General features: G+C 36.6%; 4 protein-coding genes across 4 annotated transcripts; 3 read left to right on the top strand and 1 right to left on the bottom strand.

The window, feature by feature from the left end:
• The first annotated feature begins 1,554 nt into the window (after positions 1 to 1,554).
• Positions 1,555 to 13,105, top strand: LOC107550223 (differentially expressed in FDCP 6 homolog). Its single transcript, XM_016231467.1, has 11 exons — positions 1,555 to 1,681; positions 5,702 to 5,842; positions 6,131 to 6,310; positions 7,528 to 7,755; positions 7,957 to 8,103; positions 8,343 to 8,451; positions 9,062 to 9,360; positions 9,722 to 9,888; positions 10,872 to 11,070; positions 11,629 to 11,719; positions 12,710 to 13,105. Exons 1-11 carry the CDS (start codon positions 1,586 to 1,588, stop codon positions 12,892 to 12,894), a joined length of 1,842 nt encoding a protein of 613 aa, XP_016086953.1. The 5' UTR covers positions 1,555 to 1,585; the 3' UTR covers positions 12,895 to 13,105.
• Positions 13,106 to 14,002: 897 nt separating this feature from the next.
• Positions 14,003 to 15,776, top strand: LOC107550213 (NADH dehydrogenase [ubiquinone] 1 beta subcomplex subunit 11, mitochondrial-like). Its single transcript, XM_016231458.1, has 3 exons — positions 14,003 to 14,271; positions 14,653 to 14,786; positions 15,450 to 15,776. The coding sequence occupies exons 1-3, from the start codon at positions 14,080 to 14,082 to the stop codon at positions 15,577 to 15,579; spliced, it is 456 nt and encodes a 151-aa protein (XP_016086944.1). The 5' UTR covers positions 14,003 to 14,079; the 3' UTR covers positions 15,580 to 15,776.
• A 794-nt stretch (positions 15,777 to 16,570) lies between these two features.
• Positions 16,571 to 23,875, top strand: LOC107603137 (rho-related GTP-binding protein RhoA-A). Its single transcript, XM_016295854.1, has 5 exons — positions 16,571 to 16,669; positions 20,396 to 20,551; positions 21,678 to 21,798; positions 21,895 to 22,025; positions 22,207 to 23,875. Exons 2-5 carry the CDS (start codon positions 20,396 to 20,398, stop codon positions 22,378 to 22,380), a joined length of 582 nt encoding a protein of 193 aa, XP_016151340.1. The 5' UTR covers positions 16,571 to 16,669; the 3' UTR covers positions 22,381 to 23,875.
• A 415-nt stretch (positions 23,876 to 24,290) lies between these two features.
• On the bottom strand, positions 24,291 to 26,267 carry LOC107603148 (nudix hydrolase 20, chloroplastic-like). Its single transcript, XM_016295864.1, has 4 exons — positions 26,024 to 26,267; positions 25,806 to 25,936; positions 25,013 to 25,131; positions 24,291 to 24,553 (listed from the first exon to the last, which is right to left on the bottom strand). The coding sequence occupies exons 1-4, from the start codon at positions 26,073 to 26,075 to the stop codon at positions 24,394 to 24,396; spliced, it is 462 nt and encodes a 153-aa protein (XP_016151350.1). The 5' UTR covers positions 26,076 to 26,267; the 3' UTR covers positions 24,291 to 24,393.
• Between the last annotated feature and the right edge of the window lie 681 nt (positions 26,268 to 26,948).

Here is a 26,948-nt window from a genome sequence, read left to right as displayed (position 1 = left end):
CTTAAAGAAGGGGGTCATGATTCTTGCTGAATTCTCACCTTTTCATCAGAAGATTGTACATTTGGAGAAGCAACTTATCCAATCCTATGATTTATTTGATGTCACTATTTAATATTAATCTATCTGTGGATACCATGGTGGGAAAACCAGCTTTTTTTAAATACACGTTTGGACAGACAGATGATTTTCTGTGAAATGTCATTCAAAGAAAGTTGAACAAAGTATCTGGGTATTTTTTTACCCCACCTTGACATCTATTTTTCATGACATTTAAGCACATTTCCTTAAGAGTCTTTTTACATTTACTTTAAATACACTTTTTTTATTTTTATTGAAACCTTCATAAATGTAATCCAGTACAACAAATACTAGCATGGGTTTTTTTTTTTTTTTTTGGTAAAGGTGTGGTAACGTGTTAAACTCTCATGAAAATGTCAAAATGCAATATATTTTAATGGTCCTCAATAAGCTTCATTTTATCTATGGTTTACAATGTCTGATTTTTTTTCTGTTGATTTTGGGCAGAAATATCTTCACTGGTTTCATGATATTCAACCAGAAAGTTTTTTTATATATATTATATTATATAATGTTATTTACTTGCTTACACAGATGTTCAGACTGAGAGCTCAGAAGTTGCAAAATGGCTTTTGCAACTTGTTAATTTTTTTTTTTTTCTTTTCTATTATGTGTTATTTACTTGTCTTCACAGGGCCGAATGGATGCTTCCTCTTTCATAGCTTATAAATAGACCCAGACAAGGGCTGATTTGACTCTTATGGATCACTTTTGTTTGTTCTAAAATCTCAAGCAAGTTTAAAATGACTTGGCCCAAGCAAGAGTATGAGAAAACACTTCATTGATCTCAAAATGTACTTTGATATACCCGTTCTTTGTTTTGATGCCTTCTATTTTGAGTTCAAATCAAAATGTTTGATGTATTTTAATGGTCCTCAATAAGCTTCATTTTATCTATGGTTTACAATGTCTGATTTTTTTTCTGTTGGTTTTGGGCAGAAATATCTTCACTGGGTTCATGATATTCAACCAGAAAGTTTTTTTATATATATTATATTATATAATGTTATTTACTTGCTTACACAGATGTTCAGACTGAGAGCTCAGAAGTTGCAAAATGGCTTTTGCAACTTGTTAATTATTTTTTTTTTCTTTTCTATTATGTGTTATTTACTTGTCTTCACAGGGCCGAATGGATGCTTCCTCTTTCATAGCTTATAAATAGACCCAGACAAGGGCTGATTTGACTCTTATGGATCACTTTTGTTTGTTCTAAAATCTCAAGCAAGTTTAAAATGGCTTGGCCCAAGCAAGAGTATGAGAAAACACTTCATTGATCTCAAAATGTACTTTGATATACCCGTTCTTTGTTTTGATGCCTTCTATTTTGAGTTCAAATCAAAATGTTTGATGAACTTTATTCCTTTTTGATTGAGTTGGCCCAGCAGGGGGTGTTATTTGCCTGTTGGAGGATGCACACATTTGCTGTGGGTGTGGGTGGCCTTGAACGACTGAGCAAGAGAAGGCAGTGAAAAAAGGAAAAACGGAGAGTAAAATTGCTGCAGTCATGGACTTGCGCTCAGAACTGCTCAAGTCCATTTGGTACGCTTTCACTGCTCTAGATGTGGAGAAGAGTGGAAAGGTGTCCAAGTCTCAACTCAAGGTGAGCTGCAAATCCATTAATGCACTGATAAAACTTTTGGATGTTGGAGGCTGAAAATTGGGGTACCGTATGGCTCTGAATTCTCAAGGTCTTAAAATGCTTTAACATATTCCTTGATGTAAAGAACAGAAAGAAGGATCAGTGCTCAACTCATTACATGAGTTATTTATTTTTTTCCTTATGTTATGATTAAAAGATCTCATGCACTTACTTTAACTGCTTGTGAAGTGCTTCCTGTGTGAGCAAATTATGCCACATGGTCTATAGTGAACTTACTGAATATCTGGGTCACAGGTTTTCTTTTACCATTGCCCATTTATAAGACTGAAGAAACCTGTTCACTCATAGACTCACATTATTTTTAATGGGAATTCTCATTTTCTTTCTTTCTTTTTTCCCTGCATATAAAAAGATTAAGTTATGTCTGAACTTATACTCTGAGTTGCAGTCTCGGTTTTCTTTTTCTTTTTTTTTTTTTTGCAGAATTGTTTATTCATAAAGCACATTATATTACAATAGACCTTGTTCTGTTTGTTCAGGCTCATTTGTGTTAATATGTACAGATTGTTGCTTAAATTCAGTCCCATGATGAGGTTTAGTTCAGTCCATATCTCAAGCTGTCCAGCTGTAACGGGGCATCTCTGTCTCTGGAGCTTTTGGGGTCTGAAGCTGTAAATGGGCTCAAACTGTTCAACTTTGAATCTTCAGCTTTGAGAACAGTGGTCACCGGATGTGTGTTGTGAGATCACACTCTTTGTACTTTGTAACATCATGGTTCAATCTACTCATCTCTAGTCCACACTGTCAGCTCTGTCGTTTTCAAAGAAACATTTAGAGAAGTTCCTGAGCAAAGTTAGAGAAGTAATGCAATGTAGCTCTGCTGTTACTGTTGTGTGAGTCTATCTGCAAATTATTTGTTTCAAAATCTTGTCTGGTGTTATTGGCTCTAGTTGTTCTAATTAATGCTTTTAAATATTTTTAAGTAAATATGACTTTTGATCCCATTATTGTGGGTTAACTCAAACCTCTATGTGAGCAGAGAATGCTGAAATTAATGTGTATAAATAGAGCAGACCTAACTTTTTCACTCACCAGCCAATTTGGCTACTAAATTAAGTTACCGGCCATTCATAAGTTTTACTAGCCCCCCCCAAAAAAAAGACAGAAATAAACCAACAGTTTGAGGCTGTCTACACTGGATGTGACAAAGTGACCGTTGCAAATCATATTGTGTCAGTACTAGGGTTGTATATCTCAATATGTTCTGGGTTTTTATCGATAAAGATAATTAGACGATATTTTGCTGAGTGTAACATTGTATAAATAGAGCAGACCTAACTTTTTCACTCACCAGCCAATTTGACTACTAAATTAAGTTACCGGCCATTCATAAGTTTTACTAGCCCCCCCCCAAAAAAAGACAGAAATAAACCAACAGTTTGAGGCTGTCTACACTGGATGTGACAAAGTGACCGTTGCAAATCATATTGTGTCAGTACTAGGGTTGTATATCTCAATATGTTCTGGGTTTTTATCGATAAAGATAATTAGACGATATTTTGCTGAGTGTGTTATTGTGCTGATATCTTAAGGACTATCGTGGACAGCTGACTCCTAAAGTTTTTGATATTCTTCATATTCTGTGTGGTCAGTTCACAGCAGTGATAGAAATTATTATTTTCCAATAAGTTTAAATAAATTTTTACCTTTCATGGGCATTTTTACCTTTTATAAAGCCATATTTTTTCTTTTGAGTCAAATTCTTACATTTAATCAGTCGATTATAATAATAATACATTTAGGCTGTTACTAAACAAATGAAATCAGTATCAATAAAATTCATCTTTGCAGAAGTTACATATGAAGAGGCATTTAGATGCATTTACACGTTAGTGCAGCTCAGAGGGACATGGAATGCTTTAACCTGTAGTTACAAATGCATAAATAATGTTTTGATATTTTAAACATGAAATGTTGAATACTGATATTTGAAATTATTTAAAAAATGAAAAGATACTTTAAATGTGAAATTAAAACCGCCAGTAGGTGGCAACAAGTCACTGTTAAGTGAGTCATTGTGATTGAACAGAATCATTTAAACGGTTGATTCATTCAGGAACAAAACAACGTCATGTTGCTCAGAGATGCAAAACAGTACTGTGGCTGTGTTTGGAATGTTTTTTGTTGGTAAAATAGCGCAAAAACAGCCAATATGTTGTCTAAAACATAAGTCTCTTGATATTAACTTATTGTTTATTGAACTGTTGTATAAAATAAATATCACATTTGTAACCATGCTGATTTTTTAAAGAAAAAATGGCACTCTTCGTGTGAAATTGGTTAACTATATGAATGGATATAATATATACATTTTCTGCCCCCTTGAATTATGTGATCATTCTTAATGCATATTAATAGACTGAATCATGCAGTGAAAGAACGCACTCTAAATGCGCACGCGCACTAAAGCCTGTGTGTTGGTCTACTCTAACCAGACTTTGTCTCGTTGTGTATGCGTGTCTCTGTAGGTGTGTTTTCTTTGGTTTTTGCAATATACTCGATAATGTCATGATGTCTCATGAATTCAGTATTTGCGCAGATTTGGCTTGCATGCAACTTCCCCAAGAAATTGAGTGAACATAACTTACGAAAAGTAACCTGCCAAATTGGCTAGTGATTTGACAGCGTTACCCGCCACCGCTGATTTTTACCCGCATTTGGCGGGTGTTAATTTCAAACCCTGGTTGTAATGATGCATGAAATATTTATGCTTTTGAAAATCTCATTTCAAGCATATTCTGAACCGCAAAATGGGGAAAAAAATGAAAATTTGCTGAAAATGTACTCAAACTCAGGCCATCCAAGATTAGTTTTTCTTCATCAGAACAGATTTGGAGAAATGTAGTATTACATCACTCGCTTACTAATGGATCTTCTGCAGTGAATGGGTGCCGTCAGAATGAGAGTCCAAATAGCTGTTAAAAATATCTTAATCCATAAGTAATCCACATGACTCCAGTCCATCAATTATTGTCTTTTGTAGTGAAAATAACTGTGTGCTTGTAAGAAACATATTCATTAGTAAGAAGTTTTTAACTTCAAAGCATTGCTCCCAGCTAAAATGCAGCTAAAATAGTCCTTTATCCATAATATTGTTTACTCTAGTGAAAAAGTTGTCACGTCTCAATCGAGATAAATATGCACAGACCAAGCTCTGTTTACAAGCAAAGACAGACCAAAACCGTTCTAAACAAATATGTCCGTGGATTTTGATGTCAGGACTTTTTCACTGGAGGAAGCGTTATTATGGATCATGGACTCGAGAAACATATTCATTAGTAAGAAGTTTTTAACTTCAAAGCATTGCTCCCAGCTAAAATGCAGCTAAAATAGGCCTTTATCCATAATATTGTTTACTCTAGTGAAAAAGTTGTCACGTCTCAATCGAGATAAATATGCACAGACCAAGCTCTGTTTACAAGCAAAGACGGACCAAAACCGTTCTAAACAAATATGTCCGTGGATTTTGATGTCAGGACTTTTTCACTGGAGGAAGCGTTATTATGGATCATGGACTCGTATTTTGGCCAGAAGCGACAGTTTAAAGTTAAACGCCTTAATGATAGGTTTGTTTCTTACAAACATGCAACTTTTCACTTCTCAATACACGAATTGATGGACTGGAGTTGTGTGAATTACTTGTGGATTATTGTGATGGTTTTTATGAGCTGTTTGGACTCTCATTCTGACGGCACCCATTCACTGCAGAGGATCCGTTGGTGAGCAAATTATATAATGCTAAATTTCTCCAAATATGTTCAGATGAAGAAAGAAACTCATCTATATCTTGGATGGGCTGAGGGTGAGTAAATTTTCTGCAAATTTTCATTTTTTGGGTGAACAATTCCTTAATGGAATACTAACGGAATCAATAAATTCCCATGTAACAGTTTGTGTGTATCCCATATATATGAGCATTGGCATATGATGTCGTTTAAGATCTGTGCTATTGCTCTGCAGGTGTTGTCTCATAATCTTTACACAGTTCTGTGTATCCCACACGACCCAGCGGCTCTCGAGGAACACTTCAGAGATGATGACGACGGTCCAGTGTCCAGCCAGGGATACATGCCCTACCTCAACAAATATATCCTGGACAAGGTACACAGCCTCGCTACATTCTCTTACACCTTAGTATGCATTTAGTCTTATCATCCTGTGTAAGACGATGTGTTTTTTGTGCATGTATATCTCATCCTGACATAACTGAGTGTATATCATTTTAAACCTATTTTTCACAAGTACTATTCGTTTCCTTCTGTTTTAATAAGGAAAAAAGCATTGTTCTTATCAACATTAACATTTTGTTCAAACATTTATCATTAACATTCTTGCATTTCTTGATAATGTAGTTAGTTTCCGACCAAGTGTTTGTCTCCTCTCTGTAAGGTGGTGGAAGGTACGTTTGTCAAAGAAAATGTGGATGAGCTCTGCTGGACTCTTACTGCCAAGAAGAACTATCGACCAGAGGGAAAAAGTGTTTTACCTGGAAAAGACGCCTTCCGGCTCTGGTGCCTGTTCATATTTCTCTCAGAGGACAGATATCCTCTGGTCATGATCCCTGATGAGGTGAGATTCATGCATTATTTGTTATTTAGATCCATTTTTAGAAGCCTTAATCCCATCAGTGCACAGTTTTGCTATGAGTACTAGAACTTTCCTAATCTGGAAGGATTTAAATAGTATAATTATATATTTAAGCCACACTTATATAAATACATTTTATTTAATCAAATTTCAAACCAAGTCTTATTTGTTCTCTGAGGAGAACTGGCTTCATACATCTACTTAAAAGAGACCAGTTGGTTAAAAGTTAGTTTCAAATTTTGTTTAATGCATTGACATTCATGCATTTTAAGTGTGACTCATAAATACGCTTAAAAATACTTTAAGGGCCTTTATATTACTCCTATTAAAACTAGAATATGCTTTGTACCTTTTTTCTGTCTCCTGTCTCTATCACAATGCTGAGAATGTGAGTGTAAATCACATCGGACACCCGTAAACCTGCTGCTTACCACAGGACCGCCATTGGCTATATGCTCTTTGCTTATTTCTGTTTTCCATCTTCAACCGAAACTGTTTATCATCAAAAGCCCTGCAGGTTTTTCAGTTTCTGACATAATCATAGGGCCAAATCTGCTAGTGGCCTATGTCATTTTCATCAGTACCCTGTTTGCTTTTAGTTGTGAATGGCACAACGCTTGCATACGTGCATACATCCTTCATACTAGCAGTTGTTTGCTATCTTTAAATAGCTTTGGTCAGGAAACAAGGGTGATGTAGCTGTCACTGGGAAGATGTCAGAGCTGATCTGACCTATAAAATAGTACAGTCAAGCCTTTACAAACTGTTTACAGTATTGTAAATCTTTTGCATATCATTTTTGGCAACTGTATTTACATGGTTAAAATAATGTTGTCTTTTTTTCTCTCTTTTATGTGTCTTTGCTGAATGTGTCTGTTTTTTCAATGCCCCTGTGCTGTTTCTTGTCTTGCAGCTTGGTTGATTTCCTGTGCCCCGTTTTGCAACTGTTGGTAAAATGTAACATGTGACAGTTTCACAGAAGAGAAGAAAGAAAGAATGGGTTAAAAACACAAATCTTGGTGCTGTAAAATCTTCATAGCTATAAAGCAATTATATTCGTTGCAGTGTTAAAATAAGCAAGCGCTGCTTGAACACGATATTTTGAAGTTGGTTGGTAAATGCACAGCAGCAGCAGCATCAAATGGCTGCTCTTATCTTCACACAATCTCACATGAGACTAATATTGCTTTTTTCCACAGGTTGAATATTTACTGAAGAAGTTTTGCATGGCCATGAGTGTTGAGCTGAACTGTGTGGAACTGGAAGACTTCATTTCCCAAGATTCTGTTCAGCAGAACGGCTTCACTGTGTGGGCCTTTCTGGAGATGATGAATTCTGGTAAACTAACAAGGGGCATTGCCAAAGAAACCATCAGTATGGCAATAGAGGAGGTGTACCGGGAAATAGTGGGTGATGTGTTGAAAGAGGTATTGGCTTTAATAATCATATCTGTTATTGTGTAGTGTCAATCTCAGGAAACTGGGCCATTTGTCCTTTAAATAATATGATTCATTGTGTATATATTGAGATACCAGCAACTTTCAGTAAATACTCTGTGCAATTATGTTTCTGAGAGTATATTTGATTTATTTATAAAAAAAAAAAAAATCCTTGCTTCTTGACACCAGGGATATCTGTGGAAGAAAGGTCAGTTGAGGAGAAACTGGACTGAGCGGTGGTTCACCCTGAGACCCAGCACTTTAATCTACTTCACTAGCGAGGACCGCAAAGACCGCAAAGGCAACATCCAGCTAGATGGAAACTGCTGTGTAGAGGTAGGGTACAAGTGTCTGTGGTTTGCATGTTGTTATTAGAAGTAAAGCTGGTATAATTCTATAGTAGCTTAGTATCAGTGCCACCTCATGAATGCATATGAGACACAGGAACTTGTCAGCATTTTTATTTGGTTATTGACATGGCCAGTAGGTTATGTTTCCCCACGCTCTCCCCACAAACATCTACTTCTGTGATGAACAGAGCCATGTGTGAAATGTTTCTCTGCTCTATACATAAGGTACTTCCTGACAGAGATGGGAAGAGGTGTATGTTCTGTCTGAAAACGCTCCCCAAGACCTATGAACTCAGCGCGTCTGACACCAAACAGAGGCAGGAGTGGACTACAGGTCTGCATGCTATAGATTTGGCTTTTTGATAATTCCTCAGGTATTCTGTTTTTCACCTCAAATGTGGCTGTGTAAATTGTAAGGAGAGTTTGAAGATGTTTATTTCCCTGTCTAGTTTCCCTTTCTTCAAGAGACACCTTGTTCATCAGGCCACATTTCTTTACATTTTACAGTTGGCCATTGTTGTTATGTAACCTTTAAATGTATTTTTTTTTTTTTAAATGCGTCACTGTCACTGTGGTTTGGAAGCGCCTTTGTTAGTGGAAACCTGTGACATTTCGGAGGTTGACTTTTTACTCACTGGGTGTTTCGTGACACTTACTAAAATGAAACTGCACAGGGGAACTTTTGAACTTACCTAGGTGACTTACACCTGGTGGGTGATAAAACAGGTGAAAAAATCCCATAAACTTAAGACTAAATTATCAGAGAGACCTGAAGGTGGACTTTTTTATTTACTTGGGCCAGTAAGCAATCACCTAGAAACCACAACACTAAAGCAGCTGCATAGCAAAATGCTAAAACATCTTAGAACACTTTGACACCAATCAATTTTATTTTCCAAAAGTGCACAATTTTGCCTTTTATAGTATTCCTTTTTTTCCACCAGCTATCCAAACAGCCATCCGGCTGCATGTGGAGGGTAAAACTTCTCTTCATAAGGACCTAAAGCTGAAACGGCGTGAGCAGCGGGAACAGAGAGAGAAGAGGAGGGAGGCGAAGGAGCAGGAGCTTCAGCGCTTACGGGCCCTGCAGGAGGAGCGTGAGCGGAAGATGGCAGAACTGGAGCTGCTGAAGGAAGCGCAGAGGCAGGCGCAGACACTGCTGGAGCAGGACGAACTCCGAAGACGACAGCAACACGAACAACTCCAGCAGGCTCTGGAGATCCAGCTCAAAGAGGCGGAAGAGGTGATCTATCTATCTATCTATCTATGGTTTGTTTATCTATCAATCAAAATTTTAACTTTTTCAAAACTTTCAAACAAGGTTTTGTCATATCATCATTCACAATTTATGACAAACTTTTCAAAAAAATTTTTACAATTTACAATTAAAAATACATTTCTTTGAATTTTAGTTAATCTTATTTCTGCTTTCTTACATTTAATTTACAAAATGCAATTTTGCAGACTGTTTGCTACCTCAGTTTGAATTCAGTTCAAATTCAGAAACTAAATTGGAATTTAAAATGATTCTGAACTCACTTCTAATAGATGGATAAAGATAAGTCAATGAGCGGTATATCTGACCACTGTTTGGATGTGTGCAGGCGCGGGCGAGCATGCAGGCTGAGATGGCACTGAAAGAGGCCGAGGCTGAGAGACAGAGAAAACGAATTAAAGAACTGGAGGCCATGCAGCAGCGGCTAGAGGAGGCGTTACAACAGGAAATCAAAGCCAGGCAGGACGAAGAGGCCTTCCGCTATGCACAGGCTCGGTGAGCAGCAGCACACAAACACTGTTGAGCAGCACACCCATGCTCAGTTTTACACACAAACACATCTGCAGACTGTTTGGTTCCCTCTTTGCGTTTTCTATGAAATGTGCTGGGTTGTCAAATCACCTTTATTTGTATAGCGCTTTATACAATACTGGTTATGTCAAAGCAGCTTTACAGTGTTAAACAGGAAAATAGTTTGTCAATGATGCAAGAAAACGATAACGGAGTCATTTTTCAGCTAAAGTCAGTTCATTGATGATTCAGTGATGTTATCTTCCAATAGTGTCTGTGTAATCAGTCAAGCGTTGTGTTACACAAAACAAGGTGCTAATACTCATTAGTACTATTCATGGAGGAAATATAATGTTTTAAAAGCTCTCCCCTGTAAAATTGCATGAGGCTATGCAGGAATTCATCAAGAGGAAGTTACCAGAGGAAGTAATGGACAGAAGAGGCTCTTTGAACATAAATATGTTTGTCCAGAGAAATTAATATATACAAAATAATAAGTATATACAAATAAATCCTGTTTCTAGTTCAGTAAATAAAATACGACTCTACTTCTGTTACAAATCTATTTACTATACAACACATGCATGCAAAATGCCATTGTAAACAATAAAACAGTTTAAATATTAATATACAGTTGAGTGCACATTGAATCTGAGACCACACTGAACGTAAAGTGTTAGGAATTTTAGATTTTAGACAAAGAAAGGATTTGACTCATGCAAAATGAATGATACATTTTTAAGATTCTGGTTTCTAGGTCATTCTAGGTCAGCAAATTTGTGGCACATCAGATGTTCTTCCATCCAGTGAAGCACAAAATGCTCTCTGGATCATTCTTAAAGATTGCTGTTCATTTTCAAATAAACATTTTACTCAAATTATTATGCTAATAAAACAAGCATTATTTGAACGCACAGTGCTATTTTAACCTGCGTTGTGCTTGATCGCTCACTGCCTCATTGTTACAGGCTACTGGCTGAGGAAGAGGAGAAGATGAAGGCCCTTATGTCTCTCCGTGAGGAGCAGGAGGAATATATCCAGCGTGCCCAGCGGGAGAAACAAGAGCTCAAACAGGAAATGGAAAGCAAGTCTCGATCTCTGGATGAGGCACAGAGGCAGCTGGAGGAGGTCAGGGCCAATCGGCACCGAGTGGACCAGGATGTGGTGGTGAGCTTTTCTACGGTGTTTTGATCTAACAAAGGGCACAGAGGGATTAGCTCAGATTTATATATTAGTTTGAATGTTTTGGTCAGGATTTTGTTGTCATTTATAATGCAAGACCTACATGACCCATTTTATTAATTTTTTTAAAGAAATTAATACTTCTATTCAGCAAGGATGCATAAAATGTATCAAATGTGACCGTAAAGACATTTTTTATAAATAAATACTTCATATTCATCAAAGAATCCTGAACAAAATCACTATTTCTACAAAATATAAAGCAGCACAATTGTTGTCAACACTTCTAATAAGAAATGTTTCTTGGGCACCAAATATTAGAATTTTAAAATTCAGCTTGGCCATAAAAGGAATAAATTCATGAGTAAATTGTAATATTTCACACTATAAATTTTTTTTTTTTACCGTATTTTAGTGAGCATGAGAGATTTGTTAGAAAAAAAACATTAAACAGTCAAATCAACTAAACTAGTTTACAGATTGATTGATTGATTGTTTGATTGATTGAGAACTGATTAAATCTGTATTGTTGTATTCTGACAGGCTGCTCAAAGGAAGCTGCGTCAGGCCAGCACCAATGTTAAACACTGGAACGTTCAGATGAACAGATTAATGCATCCTATTGGACCAGGAGGTTTGCATATTAACTCATTTACTATGTTTCAAAACACAATCCAGTTCACACTGTTTATCTTTAACATGACTATGACATCAGCTCATCAGCTTTTATGCTTCATGGTTTGAATTTGGCTGATAAAGAGAAGATTAATCTAAAATGTTATATATAGAACCAAGATCTTTGTTTTAACTTGACATTTCAGCATATGTTGAGTAGGAGGGTAATGCAAAGGCTGTGAGTGGCATGCAATCTAGGTCTGCACAACTCGTTTTCACTGCGGTTTCAGAGAAAAGAATACAGATAACCTCATTCCCTTAAGACAGCTGCTTTAAAGGGGTCATATGACCGCGGCTTAGTGTGAGCTGAGGCCGGGCTAGAGTGAGCAAAGGCGACGGGGTCGAGAACGGTGGATTCGACGAAGGAGCTGCGACCACATGTGACGCCCCGGGCTTCGTCCACGGTGAAAGCCGATCCGGTGATCCACAGCACTAAGTTGATGTATTCCCTCAGCGACCAGCACAGATCAGCTCCAGGCATGACGAAGCGGATATCGTCCTCTTTTGGAAGACCAAACAAAGTAGTTTCGGCTTTCACAACAAAGCACACAGTGTCTCCACGGCATGGCAGCAGCGGCAACAATACTACAGCGAGAATAAAAGTTACACCTTCTTTCTTTGCGTGAACATTTGGGCGGCGTTATGCAAATCTTCCCACATAGTGAGGTAGATATGTGGGGGCGTGTTAGAACGAGCCGTTTTAAGTAGGCGTGGCTGACTCTTAACTTTTATAAAGAATATCTCTTTGGATTTGAGACTTTAGTCTTTGCAACTTTACAGATCTTCTTTATGCACCAAGAGCTTGTAACACTCCAAAGAGAAAGGAAAAATTTAAATCGCATCATATGACCCCTTTAAGATAATTCACCCTTGCTTTGTTGATTTCACAATCAAAAAAACTCCCTCTAACTTCCCTGTATTTTCTCACTTTGCGTTTGTCATTATCTAGAAAAACGGTCCTCAGGAGGCGGATCTTTTTCCAGCTTTCGCATCCCTTCACAGAAGGATCCAGGACTACGTTTGAAGCAGAAATCAGATGAGCAGGATGAGGAAAGCAAAGAAAACATGGAAAGCATAGGAGGGTGTGTATCTGACAAGCGTTTGTCTACAAATGGAGACATGGAAATACCTTAACGACCTCAGAAGAAAAAGAAATTGTCTCTTTCTCAATGTTAAGACTGATTTGAATGAAGGAAAGTTGTTTTTACAAGGTGCAAAGACCTCGTGCCGTTAAAAAATGATAATTTTTTATGTTGTCATTGTTTGTTAATAGCTTGTTAAACAGTAATGTTTGTGTACACTTCATCACATTGTTTGAAAAGTATTGTACTGTAGTTGTTAAATATCTGATTGACTCCTAAGTTACTCAAAACCTTATGTAGACTAAAATGTACACTGAATAAATATTAAGCATTTTTCAAGATGTTTTATTGTGGTGAATTAAAAAAAAAGAAAGTTCCGATTGTCTAATCTTAAGCACCAGAATGAGTTCATGCATATTTTAAAATGTGAGAAAAAGAGATTCGCAGATGTTCACGCATGCAAACTGGATTTCTCATGAGGGAGGAACATGTTTAAGAGCTGAAGCGTCTGTGGTTTTGAAAACTTCCTGCTTCTGCAGTCAGATAACAGACCCAAGAAGACAACTGAATGGCACACAACTGTACCTCACAGATAAATTGACCAAACCAATGCTAACCAAATCATAGTGTATTAGCTATTCACCAAGTGCACATTCCATCAAGTACACAACCTGTTTAGAGTGTTATGCACCTATTGGAGTGCTTACACACACAGGAAATTTGACAGAAACTTTTGGTACTCACAGAATATCAATCTACAAAAAGCAAAACAGAATTGCATAAGAATATCTTATAATGAATAATATGAAAAGTATGTGTAGTGTTGTTATACAGATAATATAAGGCATAAATGTCAAATGAGATTAAAAAAAATTGTGAATTGAATACTGCACACATGGGTTGTAATGGTATAAATAATCATATATATGGCACATAACTTCTACTTAAATATGTGGAATATAGCAACAATAGTTCGCTGCCAAACAAAGCACTGTTATTTTTCAAACTGATTCTACAGGTCCAGTTTAGATTGTGTAAACACAAGAGATCGAAACAGAGGCACCTGTGGTTTAGCAATGGTTCCTACAGCTAACCGTTTCTGCGTTATAATACACCCGGGACACTGGGTGGCGATAAGGTTCACAGAGAACCTACAGAACCTCATTTTAACCCGGAAAAAATAACCTGGAACAGTGGCTGTCTCGAAACAGCTCCTGGTACGGAGAAATCGGGGAAAATGGCTTCACGCCTGAGCCGAATCTGGCCCACCCTGTCCCGGGTTCGTTTGAGCGCGGCGCTCGGGAGCCGCTGTGTGTCACAGACGCCGAAATCCAGCGCGTCTGGCGCGGCGGTGGCGACTGATCTGCAGCCCGTGTCTCCCGCTGCTCAGGACAGCCATGGACACGCAGAGGTCAGCCCGTTTGAGAAGGTAAGAGGACCATAAAAACATGTGTATGATGCATATACAGTAATTAACAGTGGGTAATTGGCAAACGTGGACTGAATACTGTTAGGCTGCCTAAAATCTTAGTCTAAACTAGTCTGACGTGCTCTGACAAGTATGTTTACATTGCACTGTATGATCCTAATCCTATATTGTATTTCCCCCCTTGTTATATGCATTGAATTGCATAATGCAAAAGCTGTGCCTGCTAAGTTTCTACTTATTCTGTTCTATTCTATTGTATTCTGTTCTATTATTTTAAGTTGTTATAGTGTTGCTGCTGCTGTGATCGCGCTGTAATATTTCTGTTGACTTGTTTTTACATGCAGGTTTATAAATGGCAAATGTTCATCATTGTCTTTTCAGAATCCAGATTTCCATGGCTTCCATCATCACGACTCTTTTGTGGATGAATGGAACATGAAGTTGGCATTTTTCTTTGGCATTTCTGTGGCCATTGTTATTGGAGGGACTTTCATCCACTATTTACCAGATCATGGGTAAGTGCATGAACGAAATGATTGTACATTTTGCACAGAGTGCAGTGATTGACCAATCAGAGTTTAATACCCTTAATACATATGTTTTTATATATCATGAGTGAACCATGAAATTTATAACTCAGTTGTGAAGGCTAGTGGAGGCTCCATGCCACGCCGAATTGAGGCAGTAATTAAAGCAAAAGGAGCCCTTACCAAGTATTGAGTACATGTACAGTAAATGAACATACTTTCCAGAAGGCCAACAGTTCACTAAACATTTTTTTTTATTGGTGTTATGAAGTGTTCTAATTTGTTGAGAGAGTGAATTGGTGGGTTTTTGTTAAATGTGAGCCAAAATCATCACAATTAAAAGAACCAAAGACTTAAACTACTTCAGTCTGTGTGCATTGAATTTATTTAATACACGAGTTTCACAATTTGAGCTGAATTACTGAAATAAATAAACTTTTCCACGACATTCTAATTTATTGAGATGCACCTGTATATCATTGTAATTTCAAGCTATTTCTGTCTTGACCTACATTAATTGACTAATTAATGGTTTGCTTAGATGCATTGGTGTGTGCATTTTCTGTTGTTTTATTTCATCTAAAGTAATAATGGTTTGCCTTTTGTTTTAATCATAATGTCCATTGTCTCTGTCTTGTTTTTCTCCTCCAGTATGAGGCACTGGGCTCGTCGGGAAGCTGAAAGGTTGATCAAACAGAGGGAATCTGAGGGTCTTCCCCTCATGACTGAAAATTTTTACGATCCCAGCACAATTGTTCTCCCCTCCTCTGGAGAGGAGTAGACAACATTTTGTCAATAATTATCCTGTTCGTTTTATTGTACATTTGTCTCCCTTCAACTATATTATAGTAAAAAAATGTTATAATATAGTGGTTTGTTGTATTTTCAACTAATACTTGAAAAAGCGTGAACCTGTAGAATTCGCTTTTTGTTTGCAAACATATGGGTGTAACAATAAAGCTGAGTGTTTAAGCACGTCGTTTTATGTAATCTTTCTTATTTTAATGATTGTGCTATTAACAGCATGTAACAGACGGGGCCAAAGTATTTATATGCTGTATAACAACTGAAAGTTGTTGGTTTGTGGTGCAATATAATGGTGGGCATAGAAACTAAAATATTTTTTTAAATGTTACGTATCTTACCTCGGCTATAATTTCAAGAAAATTATGTTTTAAACAGGATTGTGACAATGCAAAATCTAAAGAGAATGTTTTTTTCTTTAGATCTGCATTTTGTTATGTAAAACCTCAAAACGACTATTTTCACAAGAAACTACTAAGGTGAATGATGTCTTAAAACAGAAACAGAACGACATTTAATGCATTGTGTTTTTATGAAGAAGCCACATATCAGTCATTCAATATTTTTATTGAAGAAACAGAAATACTGTGCACCGTCAGTGGAACATTAAAGCGGACCTACATAAAACTTCAGATATAAAAAGGGGGAAAATAACATACACAACCAAAAAACCCACACTCATCCAAAAGTAAAATGTATTAATTACAAAATAAGTAAAAGTATTATATATATATATATCAAATAAAATGGGGAAACATTGTCAAATAGAGGAAGTCAATTTAACTCTGTCAATAGTTTCTCCAAAACATTTCTTACACTGTTTTAAGACTCTGACATATATTATATTATTAGTTAAATAAAGAGATTTTAGAAGAACAAGTCATTCAAATAATATGTTGCTGTTCTTCTGCTTTTGGACGTCACTCCAGCGTCTCAGCCTCTGATTGGTGGAAACGATCTAGAATGGGCGTGTCTTAGCGGCGTGGCACCGTCTGCGGGGCGGGGCCTTGGGGTCGTACAGGAAAAGATAAAGAAAGCGAGGACATCTGTAACAAAAAAAAAAAACGGTAAATACTCACACAAAAACACCTCTGGTATTTACAGTCGATATGTTTATTAATTTCCCGCAGATTTGCCTTTTTAAAAATCACTCCAGTGAGATAAAATATGCTTTTATATGCGGCTAGCTCAGTGCTAAAAGGCTAAGTGTATGATGACGGAAACGGACGAACAACAAGATGCCGAACACGAGTTCATAAACGCGTTAATGTCCGATGATCGCGACTATAACACGTCTGGAAGGTTTATTACTAGAAATGATTTGTGGATCCAGTCGAATCTAAGCCAAACGGTGCTGATTTTACACTTATGAGGGCGTGAGATGAGGCGTCCCAGTTAGCATAGGGAGTAAACCGGGGACTGATCCAGTTTGGCGCAGACTTGCAGCTGTTATAATCACCATCTCTAGTTTATTCTGCAATATAACACTCAGCCCTTTAAACTGATATTTTATCCCCCAATAAGCTTTCAGTCTAGTTGACTCATTGTCAAACTAAAAGGTCACTTGTACATTATTTTGACCTGACTACAGTCAGCCGTTTCACAGTGAGTCTAAATGTATGTGTAATGTAAATGTATGTGTTTTGCCGGCGGTGATCAGTGAGTTGAGCAGGGTGCGGTGTGTTGTTGTGACAGCAGCGGGGTGGTGTGTGTGTGTGTGTGTGTGTGTGTGTGTGTGTGTTTGAAGAGAGGTTGATACTGCAGTGTTATAATGACACAAGGACCCACAAGATCATTAAAGGGGTCATATGATGTTGCTAAAAAGAACATTATTTTGTGTATTTGGTGTAATGAAATGTGTTTATGCGGTTTCAGGTTTATTTTCCACATATTGTACATTATTGTTTCTCCTCTATGCCCCGGCTTACTGAAACGCATCGATTTTTACAAAGCTCATCGGTCTGAAAAGCGAGGTGTGCTCTGATTGGCCAGCTATCCAGTGCGTTGTGATTGGCCGAATTCCTCAAGCGTGTGACGGAAATGTTACACCCCTTACCATACTGTTGATGCCTGCGGCAACCACATGTGACGACCCCGGGCTGGACTCCGCTTCGTCCACGGTGAAAGCCAATCCGGCAATCCACAGCGCGAAGTAGATGTTTTTCCTCAGCAATCAGCACGGATCAGTTCTAGGCATGACGAAGCGATATCGTCCTCTTTTGGAAGGCCAAACAAAGTAGTTTCGCTTTCACAACGAAGCACACAGCGCATTTACAACATGGCGGCGGCGGCAACAACAAAACTACAGAATAAAAGTTACACCTTCTTTCTTTGCGTGAACATTTGGGTGGCGTTATGCAAATCTTCCCACATCGTGACGTAGATATGTGGGGGCGTGTTAGAACGAGCCGTTTTAGGAGGGCGTGGCTGACTCTTAACTTTTATAAAGAATATCTCTTTGGTTTTGAGACTTTAGTCTTTGCAACTTTACAGATCTTCTTTATGCACCAAGAGCTTGTAACACTCCAAAGAGAAAGGAAAACTTGAAATCGCATCATATGACCCCTTTAAAATGTCTGAAATATGAATGTAGACAGGGGAAACGAACCCTAGTAAGCTCACTTGTTTTATTTTGAAATATAAGACAGAAAAAGTCTGAGATAAATTATTTGTTTCTAACTCAAACCAATCAAGAAGCTGTTTTTCTTATCCAGTAGTAATTTAAGTGACTGATTAATAAATAAATGCAACTTTATATTATTATTTATTTGATATTTAAAAGCATGGATAATTCATAAGCGCATGTAAGCTGCCATTAGAGCAAGAAAAATATTGTTATAATATATCAATGGCTAAAATGGTGCTTTTCTTTTACTTTTTTTTTTTTTTTTTAAATGTTTGTAGTCATATTAATGTTCATGCTCTGTCTGTAATTATATTTAAATAAAAAAATGTTTTTGTCAAGTTGGTTTGCAAGGAGCGGCACCATTGACCTCTATTATCTCTAAAGATCCCACTGAGACTCATGAAAAGGCATTAACTGAATTAATTGTGCTCACAACACAAGCTTTTCATTTATCAACATTACTCACTTGCATTATTTTTATTGTGGAGATTGATGCTGAATGTCAAATACTGACTTCTAACACTAGCTTGCTCTATTCTTTTTCTGTTCTGTCTGTTTTCTTTTTATTTATTATATAATAAAAAAAAAACTTGCTACGTGTACTGCATTAAGCTAACTGAAGCTTGTTTTAGCACTTGCATATCATTGCTCTTTTGTTGATTTTGATTGCTTCCATTTATAAGTCGCTTTGGATAAAAGTGTCTGCTAAATGTAATTAAATGTAAATACTGAAACTGTAATCCATATTTGTTCATTTCAATCAGTGGTTCTTTCATTAAATATGTAGATTAATCAAAATTGTTTAATGCTTGTTTCTAACTCAAAGCACTCAAAAGAAACTATTTTCTTAGTATCCACAGTGATTAAACTGGTTGATAAATGAATGCGATCTGAATATTTGAAAACAGATTTCATAAAAATTGCCGGTAGACCAACAAAATTAAACATTTAATTAAATGTAAATACTGAAACTGTAATCCATATTTGTTCATTTCAATCAGTAGTTCTTTCATTAAATATGTAGATTAATCAAAATTGTTTAATGCTTGTTTCTAACTCAAAGCACTCAAAATAAACTATTTTCTTAGTATCCACAGTGATTAAACTGGTTGATAAATGAATGCGATCTGAATATTTGAAAACAGATTTCATAAAAATTGCCAGTAGACCAATAAAATTAAACATAACCATAATAAATATTTAATAAGCTTCTTCAGGTTAAAAAGATGCTCATGCCATTTGTGTATAGATATACTGTATATTCATAGATATAACTTTTTTTGTCAAGTTGATTTCACAGCATCGGCTCCTATTGTTCCTAATAAGCCTACTGAGACTCATATAAATAGCATTAACTGAACAAATTGTTCTCACAACACACTCTTTTAATTTATCCACTTACATTATTTTCATTGTGGTGACAAAATGATAGCAAGTGATAATTGTTGAATAGGCTATCAAGTGCTAAAACTGTAATGCATGTTTGTCCATTCTGATCAGTAGTTCTTTTATTAAATGTTAATGAATCAAAACGGAAGTGTTTAATGCATTTGAATAATATGTGAAGTATTTATATAAAGAATAGTGGGCTTATATGTAACACAGGTGGCTTTAAATGGTGCACATGTTCCTTGTAAGCCCACTCCAGACTCACGCTTGCAAATAAAGCACTTCATTTTGTTGGTTTATGACAAAACATACGTTTTTAGATAAGAGATTAAAGAGATTACGATTTGAGATGTTTCTCAATTGTATTTAATCAAGACAGTTACAAGGTATCATAGAATTGGTTCCTGTTATTTTATTTTATTTTGTTCAGTTACTTTAGAAGTCTGTTCAAACACTGATACTTCAGACTCATGACAATAACGTTAAAGCTAGTTATGGGTAAATAATACTGTTGTATGCCTGCCTGGTTTAGGATTTTTTTTCTTTCTTCTTCTTCTTCAAGAATGTCTGGAGTATTTCCACCTCAGGATTGCTCTTCCATGTGAAACAGTAGAATTAGAACAGAGAGGGCATATGTACATGAACAATTCTCTATTTATCAAAAAAAAAAAAAAAAAGATATGATTTATGTAATAAAAATGGTTGCCAATTCCAGTGTAGGAACAATTTCCACCTGCCTCATGCAATTATTGGCTGATCTTTTCATTTTGTGTGACAGATGGCTGCAATTCGTAAGAAGCTTGTAATCGTTGGGGATGGAGCATGTGGAAAGACGTGTTTACTCATCGTTTTCAGTAAAGACCAGTTTCCTGAGGTCTACGTACCCACAGTGTTCGAGAACTATGTTGCTGATATCGAGGTGGACGGCAAACAGGTAAGAATGTCTCTTAACATCAAACCCAGAGTCACCGCTGGTCTATTACAGCTTACATGTGTCTCTTCTGTAGCAGTTTGAACTTTTGAAACTAGTAACTTCCTCAGATTGTTCACAAACTTCTTAATAGTGTTCTTCCTCTATTATTATTTTTGCATTTTTATGCAGAGTTCATTTGTAATGAATGGGGTTTATTTTGGGTCAACAGTGAGTGATTGATTGTCTTTTGCTGATGTTGGAAGACGTGTCTATCTGTGAGATGATTAACTACAATTAATAATATATGTATATAAATATATTGAAATACATTTTATATAAATACGTTATAGAAGTATAGTTAAAATATGCAATATTTAAAATCTTTCCAAATCTTGTGGTCTGTGAGATTTTTAAATGTTTTTGAAAAAAAGTCTCTTATGCTCACCAAGGCTGCATTTATTTGATAAAAAATGTCAGTAAAAACAGTAATATTGCAAAATAGTTTTACAATTTAAAAACAACATTTTCTATTTTTTATTTCTGTAATTTCTATTTTAATATATAATTATAATTTATTCCTGTGGTGGCAAAGCTGAATTTTCAGCTTCATTACTGCAGTCTTCAGTGTCACGTGATCCTTCAGAAATCATTCTAATATGCTGATCTGCTGCTCCAACATTTCTTATTATTATCACAGCTGAAAACAGTTGTGCTGCTCAATATGTTAGTGGAAACTGTGATACATTTTTTTCAGGATTCTTTGTTGAATAGAACAGCATTTACTTGAAAATAGAAATCTATTGTAACATGATAAATGTCTTTACTGTCGCTTTTGATCATTTTAATGCATTCTTGCTGAATTAAAATATTAATTTCTTGAAAGAAATCTTACTGACCCCAAACTTTTGAATGGTAGTTACCTATATATAAAACATCCAAGCATTTTTGTGAATAATATTTTTATGAATTCTTCATTATGTTAATTTGTGACACTGAACATGTGAACTTTGGATCATTCTCAAATATTCTCAAACTTGTGTTCACGCAGCTCAAGTATTGCTAAATGCTTAGAAATGGTGTGAATTTGTTTAATAACTTTTTACACAAATTATGCCGATAATATAATTTTTCATCATTTTGTTGGCAGGTGGAACTGGCTCTATGGGATACAGCTGGACAAGAGGACTACGACAGGCTGAGGCCCCTGTCCTACCCAGACACTGATGTCATCCTCATGTGCTTTTCCATAGACAGCCCTGACAGTTTGGGTGAGATAATTTCCTAATTTCGGCCTTTAAATGTTTTATACAGTAAGACCACATTCCTGTACTCACTGTATTGAAAACCATACTCTATTCACACAGAGAATATCCCAGAAAAATGGACGCCGGAGGTAAAACATTTCTGTCCAAATGTTCCAATAATTCTGGTGGGTAATAAAAAAGATTTACGGAATGATGATCACACTCGACGGGAGATGCTGAAGATGAAACAGGTGTGTGAGCTAACACTTTCCTTTTTATAAAACAGTCACTATATTGGAATATATGGAAATATGTATGGAAATAACATAAAAACAATTTTTTTTTCTGTTATTGATTGGTGGAAAATTGCTGTTATTGCCGTGTTATGCTGTAGTGTACTAATGCCCTGTCTATGCTTTCTTCCTTGAACAGGAACCAGTTAAACCAGAGGAAGGACGAGACATGGCTAATCGCATCAATGCCTTCGGCTACCTTGAGTGTTCGGCTAAAACTAAGGATGGTGTGAGGGAAGTGTTCGAAATGGCCACAAGAGCGGCGCTCCAAGCCAAAAAGCGTGGCAAGAAGAATCCCTGCGCTTTGCTATAGAGAACGAGAGAGAGAGAGAAAAGAAAAGAACGAGGGAGGGAAAGGGGTAACCAAACTAGGCCAAGGAAAATGAAAGAGCTGTAAAAGTTAGCAAATAGAGGGAAGAAACGCCCCCTAGTGTTAATTATGTACTCGGGGGTCAGGGAGGGTCATTTTCAATCCAGGCCAAAGGAAACTACAGAAGATAGTAGGGTCAACTGCACCGGCAAAAAGGGACTTAAACATTTTTATGGCCATCAGTCCTCTTTCAAATCACGATTAGTTGACCTTAAGCCTTCAGACAGTCTATATGTAGTCTATATGTAGGGTAAAGATTGACGTGGTTTCACAGTGGCTCACAATCACTGATTGCTTTTGGGGTGGGATTATATGCGATGCATTCTTTACCACATCTTCTGCTTAGAAGATCGGCACTGTTAGCAAGAACAGAAACAAACGACTTGGTCTAAAAAGATTCCTTTTTTGGCACCAAGTGCATTATTCAGGGTGTAAAAGGCATTAGTTAGTACCCTACATCATGTATGCGATATGTCAAGCAGGGAGTTGTTTTTTTGGATCAAGACATTGGCCACACAACGTAATACTCCCATGAACCCCTTTATAAACCTCCCAGGAACCCAGTGCCATCTTATGTAAAAGATTCATGCATGTCCTTCGTACTACGATTTTCTGTTTAATGATCTTTTTTTCCTACATTAACATGCTAACACTGTTGGTTAACACAACCGGTTCCTCTGTGCTCTCCTGTCCTGTTGCAAAATTGGCGGTTTAGTCACTGGTTTAAAATAGCTGAAATAGTGGTAGCCTTACAATTCTTTATTCCAATAAGATTTAAATATATCTTATACTTTTTTTTTGCCATTTGCCTATAAAATTCAAAGTAAGATGCATTAAGCAATGATCATACTAATTCAGCTTTTTGTGAGGATTTTATGTGCTTGCTCATGTATTGTAATTAAAAAAAGAAAGACTTTGGGTTAATCAGCCTTTGTGGAGCTCAAAGCATAACCACAGCTTTGTATGTTGACTGTCAGACACTGTTCGATTTTGGCAATATATATATAAGTTTTATAAAAGGTGACAGTAACATAATTTTTTGTTTATCTCACTGTATAAATGAGAAACTCCCTCCATTTTCTCTCCCTTTTTTGTTTAATATTCCCCTCTTTTTCTCCTGTACTGTATGTTTTTTCTTTTTTTGTGAAATTCTACTGGCTTATACTATATCATTTTTGCGTATTTTACAAATTCTAGTATCTTAGAATTTAAAGTTTTAAAAGAAACAAAGGACAAAAGTAGCCAAAATGTGATTTTGAGAGAGCTGTTTAATGCCATATTATTAAATGCAAGTAATTTCTTAGAAGAGATTCTGCATTTCATTGTAAGAAAAAAAAGAGCCTTTGATGCATCAATTATCTTTTGTATACCAGTGCATCTTTGGATTTCCACAGACTCATCTGAAATGTATTGAAAAAATAAATTCTTATAGGGTAACTTTGCTTGGGTCTTTATTCTGTCTCTTCTCCGGGTTATGTTTGCGTAAAATACCGTAAAATGTCTTCACCAGCTAGATGTGGTCTTTAGTAAACAAGTACACATACTGACAATGTTAGGAGTTAAAAGCGGAGGTAGATAACAAAAATACCAAACTGTTGCAGGTTGACACAGGCTTTAACAGTTTTTACAGTGATCTGTGCAATCCAGCCACAAATTCGTGATAATAGGGCTCTGCAATGAGAGAAAAAGGTAAGTCACAGCCTTTCTCATGTTAAACTTTTCATTTAAAAGTACATAAATTACATGCTATCAAATTCTAATCTCAAATCCTACCAGGTGATCTGACATCTGACCTCCAGTGTGTGGGGGGGGGGGGGGGGGGGGGGAAGCTGCCTGTGAGAGAAAAGTAACCATTTTCTATGCTAAAACTTTTTTGCATGTCAAAGTATATTTTCATGTTCAAAATACATTTTATGTCAAAGCAAACTTGTCACAGTTTATTTTATATGAAATACATTACATAGCATTCAAACCTAAAATCACCTTCTCTATTGGATAGTAGTAAAACGCTTGCACTTCTCCGTCTCCAATGTGAGGCTGAAAATTGAGAGGCAGCTCTAAATCAAAAACAAACTGACACTCAGGAAATATTCCTTCCTCATCTTCGTAGGTGTAGCTACAGAGAAAAGAGACAGAGGGAGGCATGAAAGAGATTCAAGATTGCAGAACGTCTTTCAAATTAGCTAAACATAGTAAACAGTTTCCAGGCAGAAATGGTTCCTGTTACAGGCATTCATGTCTTTGATCACATTGACTTGTTCTAAGCCTGTATGAAACTTGAATTCTGGTCATCTTCATTTGTGCGCACAGAATATTTCTCTGGAAACCTGCCAGTTGGAAGCTATTTCTGGCATTTCTGCTGTATTAATCAGTCTCTCTTGCAGGAGAGTTGAGAGAGTTTATATCTACCCTGGTATGTGGGAAAGGTTTTGAATAGGGGAAAACTGTACCATGCATTTTAATCTAAAAAATCAGCAGTTACCAATTGTTTTTGTGCTTCGTAATAGGTTCTAAATGATCTGTAATGACCTAACTTAAATAGTGGTATAGAAATAAGAAAAAAGGATTTAAGCACCTCACAGTTCCCACAGGACGCGCTTGCTCTGCCAGGCCTGGAGGGATGCAGGCCTCCTCTTCACACTCTTTTACCATGGTATGCCTTACACTACAGCCTGCTGCCAGTCCTCCAGCCGCCTGAGTGATAAATCAAATCCTTTAAAGACCCCATTACATCAAAATAGCTTTGAGGTCATCTTAATGCTAGTGTACTTCCAGAAGTTCAAAGTAGTAATTTATAGCAAATATTACTCTGTGTTAAGAGTGAAAATTTTAAGGGGGTCTGAATACTTTCCGTACCCACTGTATATATATATATATATATAAATTATTTTCTACACTACTGACCCAAACTTGATGTACAGGGTAAGTACAATTAAAGTCTTACTTGGGGAAATTCCCACAGGTAAAAACAACAATGCAATGTGCAAAAATTAAAAACAGTGCAAACATAAATTCCATAGGCAACAGACTTACAAAACCCCACACAAAGGCAGAATACAATACACAAGTGTTTAAAATGCTATATGTACATGAATGAACTATTTAAGTATGTATAAAATAAGTTGTGTAATTAAACGGCAGCAGTACAAATGTAGCACTAACATAATAAGAGGGATCCTTGAGGTCCAGTACTGAAGTGCAGAGAGTGTTGAAGGTAAGTTAAATGAGTGTGTAGTGTGAAGGAGTCATAGATCTATGTGTTGGAAGTAACAATATGATTCAACATCCGTTGACTCAACCTGTGGTGTAAGTTTGGTTCGGCACTTCTTGTAATGAGCTGATTAATTAGTTTAGTATTAATAAATTACCATGTTGTCCAGTCTTCCTGGATACGTCTGTTTGGTCAGAGATCGTCGTGCTAGCCACATATTAAGGTTGCCACTTGAATCCCGAGTGTAGCCATTGACATGGACGCCGTACCGTTTCACTCCAAACAGACCTGTGTTTGACCATTATTTATAAACAGCTATAAGTGTCACTGTCTGTGACAAAGTAGAAGCATGAAATTAATATTTCATTAACATACTTGTAGCTGCTCTCTCCATATACATCAATGGAGGGTCACAATACCTGGGCATCACAGCATATTGCTGAAAATAGAATTCATCCTATGTCAAAAGTGAGGAACAAATCAGGATTTATAAAGGCGAGAACTGCTATGAAAATGTCTGTCTGTATACGCCAACTTAAAGGCATGCATACAAAGTTTTTGTACTCAAATTTACCAGTAATTAAAATAATCCAATTTTAATTAAGTATATAATCTGATCCAATTAAATGTGTATTATAATTTGTGATAATTATGTAACTGAAATTAATAAAAAAATAAATAAAACAAGAATTTTAATTGATGCACTTGTTGACATTGAGCTTGAATTTAAAGGGGTCATATGATGCGATTTCAAGTTTTCCTTTCTCTTTGGAGTGTTACAAGCTGATTGTGCATAGATAAGATCCCTGAAGTTGCAAAGACTAAAGTCTCAAAACCAAAGAGATATTCTTTATCAAAGTTAAGACTCTGCCACGCCCCCCTAAAACGGCTCGTTCTAACACGCCCCCACATATCTACCTCACTATGTGGGAATATTTGCATAATGCGCCCAAATGTTCACGCAAAGAAAGAAGGCGTGGTTTCAGTAACCGCAGTTAGTGTTGAAGCACCCACGTCAGGGAGACGCGGTGTGTTTCTAGGTGAAAGCAAAAGCACTTTATTTGGCCTTCCGAAAGTAGATGCATTTAGGAATCTTTAAGATTACTTACAACAGAACAGCAATGCATTTTATGGACAACCATTTTGTGAACCTAGGAGAGGAGGTAATTCTGACTTTGCTATGACAATCTGGCGCTTCTGAATCAGCTACGGTTTTGTTATTAGCTTATGTATTTGCTATTGACTGTTTTTTGGAGTTTTGCGCATCGTGTGTGTGTGTGTGTGTGTGTGCGCCAGAGAG

Source organism: Sinocyclocheilus grahami, unplaced genomic scaffold, assembly GCF_001515645.1.
Source record: "Sinocyclocheilus grahami isolate Dianchi unplaced genomic scaffold, SAMN03320097.WGS_v1.1 scaffold16.1, whole genome shotgun sequence".
In the NCBI taxonomy this organism is placed as follows: Eukaryota; Metazoa; Chordata; class Actinopteri; order Cypriniformes; family Cyprinidae; genus Sinocyclocheilus; species Sinocyclocheilus grahami.
The sequence above is the reverse complement of the archived record's forward strand: the minus strand, read 5'-3'. Positions and strand labels throughout refer to the sequence as shown.